Raw genomic sequence first — 7083 nt, 5'->3', positions numbered from 1 at the left:
AGGGGAGCAAACATATTAAGAACAGTATGCCATATACCCCAGGTCCCTTGAAACATATGCTGTGCAGATGTTTCTTCCCTGCAGCGACTGTGTCAAGCAGCAAGAATGGACGGGCTTCCGGCACCTGGGCTCGGGCAACCACTTCACCACAGGGGCTTCCTTAAAATTGAGGGTGGATAAAATGACTTAAGGTGCACTCTTGTTTTCTTTCTTTATAAAAAAATTTGATGATTTGCCACGCAGCTTCTGAAACTTCCATTACTCACTACTCACAGTGTTCCTGCCATTCTGCGAGTTGGCCAGTAGGTGACATCTTTTTTCATTGTTGTGTTCTTTTTTAAAAAGCAATTTAAGAATATTACTCAGCACACACGGGGTTAGCTCATTGTGTTCTCTGATGTTTGGCCTGCTATGTTTAGAAACATTGCCTTCGTGTCTCTGGTGGGTCCATCAGATTTTGGTTGGTGCATGAAGTTTAAGTTTGAAAAAATCAGTTACACCAAGTACTTTATATCTGATTTCTAACAAATGAATTTCTTTCCTTTTAATACTAGCCTCTATATGTCGTCTGATTCATTCACAGATTTTAGATAGTGAACGGTGAAGTTTCATAAACTCACATTACTTCTTTGACTTCACAAAGTAAAACATGGAACCAAATAATAAATAGGTCCTTTTTAAATGGTCCAGAGGAATTATGACTCATTTCTGTCTTAAGTCCCAGGAGGACATGATTTAGTACTGTTTGTTACTATTACATGTAGTGTGTCAGGTTCCTGTTAGGTCCTGTCTGGGGGTATGTGTTCTAAAAGAATCAATCCCATATTTAAAGCTATTTTACCTACAAAGTGGACCCTTACGCTTGAACCCTGGAAATTGCATTTGCCTTAATGACGATGGTGCAGTCCTAGAAAGCCTTGTGTTTCATTTCAGGATCCATGTATTCTGCAGCACTGTGCCACTTGCCCAGCTCCCCCAAGGAGTCTTGTGATCTCTGTGGCATGCTGCTTAAATCACAGGATAATCAGCTGGGTTGTTTCTGGATTTATTGCTATGTGTGCTGTTATTATTGGTTGCTTTGTTCTACTTTTTATGTTATTGTCTTTGGGACTATAACTTACAGTGGGCTGATTTCTAGTGTGAAAGGTTCTGTGTATGCTTCATAAGTTTCACTACTTGTTAAAACTCCAAACTAGGTGGAACATCAAAAATAGCATGTGGCCGACCTGTTTACTCTGAAACTTCTCTAAGCCAGTAGATAAGCTTTCCTTTCAACTTTAGTCTCTGTCAAAACTTGGGAAAACCATAATTTTTTATTATTGGTTTAATTAGTATTATTAAAAACTAAATTAAAAATTTTTCTTTTATTATAATTAACCTAGCTGAAGTTTACAGTTATAACATTTTGATGAACCAGTATCATTATTTAATACGTATTAGGCTAAACCAAATTGTTGACATTGGCCCTTTTTTGTTTTTTTAACCTCCAAAACAGTAGTTACATATGGTTCAACCCAACTCTATTCATTGAGTGCTGGGGTGCTGTAAGAACTGGGAAGAAAGTAGCTACATTTCCTCCTTAGGAAGAGGTTATATAACTGATACTCTTTACAAAAAGATTTGTTCATGTTTCTTATGTTACCCTATTTATTACAGTGCAAACTAGTGCTGAATACTTGAGAATGAGGACAATTCGAAGAAGATTATTTTTTATTAATCATAAATTCATTGAAAAACTTTCCTGGGCATTCCAAACTAATCAAGATATTGGCAGGGCCCAAGTCTGCTCTAGAGAAGAGAGGGAGTCCTGGGGAAAGGCATGGGTGTTCTTAAGAGAAAGAGTGAGCTTACATATGTTTTGCTTTCTGAATTGTCATATGCTTGATTTCACTGACTCTATGCCCCACAGGACCAGAGCTTCGAGCTTTCCAGCCTACGCTCTTTCTTTTCCACTTGACTGAATTCAGCACCACACATTTTAGAGTGAAAACAAGACCTTTAATCTAGATGACATGTAGGTTATTAGTGAGGATAATCTGTGCTGCTTTAGCAAACCTTAAATCTAAATTTAATAGGGCTTCACATATCTCAAAAATAACAATCCAGTGTAGCTATTCTGGGTTTGGCAGTGGTGGGGCATGGGATTTAAAGCCCATTCTGCCCTTTGTAATTAGTTAGGAACCAGGGTGACAGAAGTTCCGCCACCTTTAGCTCGTGGCTTCCATTGCCACTCTAGACTTGGCTATTGCCATTCTGGCTCATGGGAAGGGAAAAGGCCTGGAGAAGGATGCAGAGTCAGATGTATGGACCAAGCCTGGAGTAGTTTACAGCATGTTTGTTTATATTCTATTGGAAGGAATAGGTCTCATGGCTTCTCTAACTGCAGTACAGGCTAGGGAAGTGGTGTAGCTGGGTATTTGCCATGGGGGAGGGCGATAAGAGATTTTGATGGACAGCGAGCAGCCTGCTGCCAGGCTTCGAGAGGTGCATGCATTTTTGTGTTCCCTGAATAAAGTAGGCCAAGTTGTGAAAGGTTTACTATTGGGATAGGTTTATCTATAAGAAAAAATACCCATGCAAGTGTAGTTTTTTAAATGCAACTCTTTAAACAAGTAGTTTGAATAAGATATGTGTGTGTTTTCAGGCTATTGCACATTATGAACAATCAGCTGATTATTACAAAGGAGAAGAATCCAACAGGCAAGTATTACTTTTCTTAACATAATTAAATGGATTTTTGTCAAGTGTGATAAAAGATAAATGTTTACTATACTCTGTTAGCGAAACGTACTGTACTGTACCAAATGAAAGTGTACTGGGATGTCACTTTATTTCTCTGTTACTTACTTTGCTCTGGTTCTTGATTTCAGTTCAGCTAACAAGTGTCTGCTAAAGGTGGCAGCATATGCTGCCCAGCTTGAGCAATACCAGAAAGCCATCGAGATCTATGAGCAGGTGAGGTTACTGCTGTCTGTTTAAATTTCCGCAGAAATTTACCTGAATCTTTTTTTTTTTTACTTTTAAATTTAATTTTCCTTTTTATTAAGACTAATTCACACATTATATAATTCACCCTTTTAAGGAGTACCATGTCTGTGGTGTTTAGTATATTCACAAAGGGTGTGTAACCATCACCATTTCCTAATTCAAAAACATTTTTATCATCTCCAAAAGAAGCCCCATTCTCTCCTCCAGTCCCTGGAAATACTATCTATTGTCTGTCTAAGAGGATTGTAGGCCTTTAATATGTATGGAATCATTCAATATGTGTGGCCTTTTGTGACTGGCTTCTTTCACTTAGTAAAATTTTTTTCAAGGTTCACTTATGCTATAACATGTATTAATTCATTCATTTTCAAAGCTGAGTAATATTCCACAGCTTATCCATTTATCAACTGATGGACACTTGGGTTATTTTCATTTAGGGGCTATTATGAATAATGTTGCTATGAACATTTATGTTCAAGTTTTTGTTGAGCATATGTTTGCAGTTCTTTTGGCTATATACTTAGTATTGGGATTGTTGGGACATGTGTCAAGTTTATTTTTAACTTTTTGAGGAACTGCCAAATTGTTTTCCACAGTTACCACACTATTTCACCATCCTATCAGCAATGTACAAGGGTTCCAGTTTTTCGCATCCTCACCAATCCTTGTTGTTTTCTGTTTGCTTGTTTGAGAACCATCCTAATGAGTGTGAAGCAGTCTCTCAATGTTTCTTTGATTTTCATTTCCCTAATGATTAGTAATGTTGAGTATCTTTTTATGTGCTTATTGGTCATTCATATATCTTCCTTGGAGAAATGTCTATTCAATTCCTTTGCCCATTTTTGAAACAGGTTATTTGTTTCTTGGTATTGAGTTTTAGATGTTCTTTATATATTCTGGATATTAATCCCTTATCAGATAAGTGATTGCAAATATTTTCTCCTGTTCTGTGGGTTGCCCTTTTACTCCATTGTTAGTGTTCTTTGATACACAAAGTTTTAAGTTTTTCTTGAGTCAAATTTTTCTTTTTTTGCCTGTGTTTTTCATGTCATATCCAAGAAATTGCCAAACCCAAGGTCATGAAGCTTTCCCCCTGTTTTATTTTAAGAGTGTTATAGTTTTAGCTCTTCATTCTATTTTGAGTTAATGTTTTGTATATGGTCTTAGTTAAGGATTCAACTACATTCTTTTTTACCTGTAGATTTTCAATGTTCCCACCACTACTTGTTCAATACACCATCCTTTTGCCATTGAATGGTCTTGGTACCCTGTTGAAAATTGACTAATATGCAAAGGTTTATTTCTGGGCTCTCTGTTTTAATCCACTGATATGTATGTCTGTCTTTATGCCAATATCACACTGTTTGATTACTGTAGCTTTGTAGTACATTTTGAAGTCGGGAAAAGTGAGAGTCTTCCAAGGAACTTAGTTTTTTTGTTTGTCCATCCGTCCGTCCTCACCCAAGGATTATTTTTCCATTGATTTTTAGAGATAGTGGAAGGGAGAGAAAGGGGAAGAGAGAGAGAAACATTGATGTGAAAGATACATTGATTAGTTGCCCTCTGCATGTGCACCCAGCCAGGGCAGGGAACGAACCTGCAATCCAGGTATGTGCCCTTGACTGGAAATCGAACCGGCAACCTTTCTTCTGTGTGCAGGACAACCTTCTAAGCACTGAGCCACACCAGTCAGGGCCAACTTCTTCTTTAAAGATTGCTTTGACTATTTGGAGTTCTTGCATTTCCATATGAGTTTTAGGATCAGCTTGTCAATCTCTGCTAAGAAACCAGCTAGAATTTTGACGGGGATTGCATTGAATCTATAGGCCAATTTGGAAAATGTCATCAAGTCTTACAGTCTGTGAACACAGGTGCCTTTCCATTTATTTAGATCTTTAATTTTGTTCAATGTTTTATCGTTTTCAGTGTGCAAGTCTTGCACTTCTTTGGTTAAACATACTCCTAAGTATTTTATTCTTTTTGATGCTATTAGAAATGGAATTATTTTCTTAATTTCCTTTTCAGATTATTAAATGCTAGTTTCATATACTGCAACCTTGCTGAATTTATTTATTAGCTCTAATTTTTGTTTTGTGGATGTTTTTATATACAAAATCATGTCATCTGCAATAGTGATAGTTTCATAACTTCTGCAATCTGAATGCCCTTTACTTCATTTTCTTTCATTTGTCCTGGCTAGAACTTCTAATATAATGTTAAATAGAAGTAGCAAGGGCAGACATCCTCACCTTGTTCCCATCTTACGAAGAAAGCTTTCAGCTTTTCACCATTAAGTATATTGATAGCTGTGGGTTTCTTAATAGATGTCCTTTATTAGTTTGAGGAAGTTCTCTTTTCTTCCTACTTTAACTGTTTTTATCATCAAAGGGTATTGGATTTTGTCAAGTGCTTTTTCTGCATCTGTTGAGAGGATCATGTGTTTTTTGTCCTTTAAGTCTACTAATATAGTATATTTCATTGATTTTTATATGTTGAACCAACCTTATATTCCTGGGACAAATCTTACTTAGTCATTGCAGCGTTTAGGGGACTCCAAGAACATCTTCAGGTTCGGTAATTCTCTAGGATTCATAGAACTCAATGAAAGCTGTTATACTCACAGTTATGTTTTATTATAAAAAGGATACAGATTAAAATCAGCTAAAGTAAGAGGTGCCTGCCATAGGGTAGGATCCAGAGTTCCAAGTGAGGAACTTTCTGTTGTCCTCCCCCTGTAGAGTTGTACAGACAGCACTTCACCTAACAATATGTGAAAGTAAGCGTAGAGTATGGACAAGAAGGGAAGCTCACTGAATGTAGTGTCTGAAGTTTTTATTGGGGCTCAGTCATGTACATGTGGTTGACTCTTATCAGGCAGGACATTCCAAGGATTTAGAAATTACCACCCAGGAGTCATGGACAAAGGCCAGACCTCACTTTAGACAAATTAATCCTTAACTGTATAGTCATGTAATCCTTTTTGTAAGTTGCCAAAATTATTTTGCTAATATTTTGTTGAGGATTTTGCATTTATATTCATAAGGGATACTGATCTTTAATTTTTTTTTCTTGTGATGTGTTTGTCTGGTTTTGGTAGCAAGGTAATACTGGCCTCATAGAATGAGTTGGGAAGTTTAAGTGTTTGGAGATTTTCCTGTTAACTTTTTGTTGTTGAATTCTAGTTTGATTCCATTGTTGCTGGAAAACACTCTATGGTTTCAATTTTTATAAATTTGTCAAGGTTGGTTTTATAGCCCAGAATATGGTCTTTCTTGGCATATGTTCTGTAGTTCTGCTGTTCCTGGGTGGCATGTTCTATGAATGTTAATTAGATTTCCTTGGTTGATGGTGTTGAGTTCTATATACTTGCTAATTTTCCTTTCTAGATCTATCCATTGATGAGCTTGGAGTATTGAAGTCTGCAACTATTATTGTGGGTTTGTGTCTCTCTCCTTTCATTTCTGTCAGTCTTTGCTTCACATATTTTGCAGCTCTGTTGCTTGCTGCATACATGTTTAGGATTGCTATGTCTTCTTGGTGGGTTGACATGTTTATCATTATACAGAGTGAGGCAAAAGTAGGTTTATAGTTGTGAGTATGCAAAACACAGAATTTATTCTTATATTACTCTTTATTAATTACTAGAGGCCCGGTGTACAAAAATTTGTGCACTCGGGGGGAAGGGGGGGGGATCCCTCAGCCCGGCCTGTGCCCTCTCGCAGTCTGGGACACCTCGGGAGATAACGACCTGCTGGCTTAGGCCTGCTCCCGGGTGGCAGAGGGCAGGCCCAGTCCCTAGGTGCTGCCCCTGGTCGGGCTCAGAGCAGGGCTGATTGGGGAGTTGGGGCGCCGCCCTGTCATGCACAGAGCAGGGCGGATTGGGAGGTTGCGATGCCACCCTCAGTCACGCTCAGGGTAGGGCCGATTGGGGGGTTGGGGCACCGCCCCCTGTCACACTCAAGGCAGGGTCGATGGGGAGGTTGCGGCGCCACCCCCTGTCACGCACAGAGCAGGGCCAATCAGGGGGTTGGGCACTGCCCCCTGTCATGCACAGAGCAGGGCCCATCAGGGGGGTTGGGGCACCACCACTGTCAC

General features: G+C 38.7%; 1 protein-coding gene across 2 annotated transcripts in view; it reads left to right on the top strand.

Annotated features, from left to right (window-relative positions):
* Positions 1-7083, top strand: part of NAPB (N-ethylmaleimide-sensitive factor attachment protein, beta) — a 42791-nt gene that overhangs the window by 27579 nt on the left and 8129 nt on the right. For both annotated transcript variants that reach the window (XM_005857008.2, XM_014541034.1), the window contains 2 exons: positions 2645-2700; positions 2871-2955. In XM_005857008.2, the coding sequence (XP_005857070.1) occupies positions 2645-2700; positions 2871-2955 (141 nt within the window). The remainder of the gene's footprint in view (positions 1-2644; positions 2701-2870; positions 2956-7083) is intronic.

Source organism: Myotis brandtii, unplaced genomic scaffold (assembly GCF_000412655.1).
Source record: "Myotis brandtii unplaced genomic scaffold, ASM41265v1 scaffold1063, whole genome shotgun sequence".
NCBI classification, from domain to species: Eukaryota; Metazoa; Chordata; class Mammalia; order Chiroptera; family Vespertilionidae; genus Myotis; species Myotis brandtii.
The sequence above is the reverse complement of the archived record's forward strand: the minus strand, read 5'-3'. Positions and strand labels throughout refer to the sequence as shown.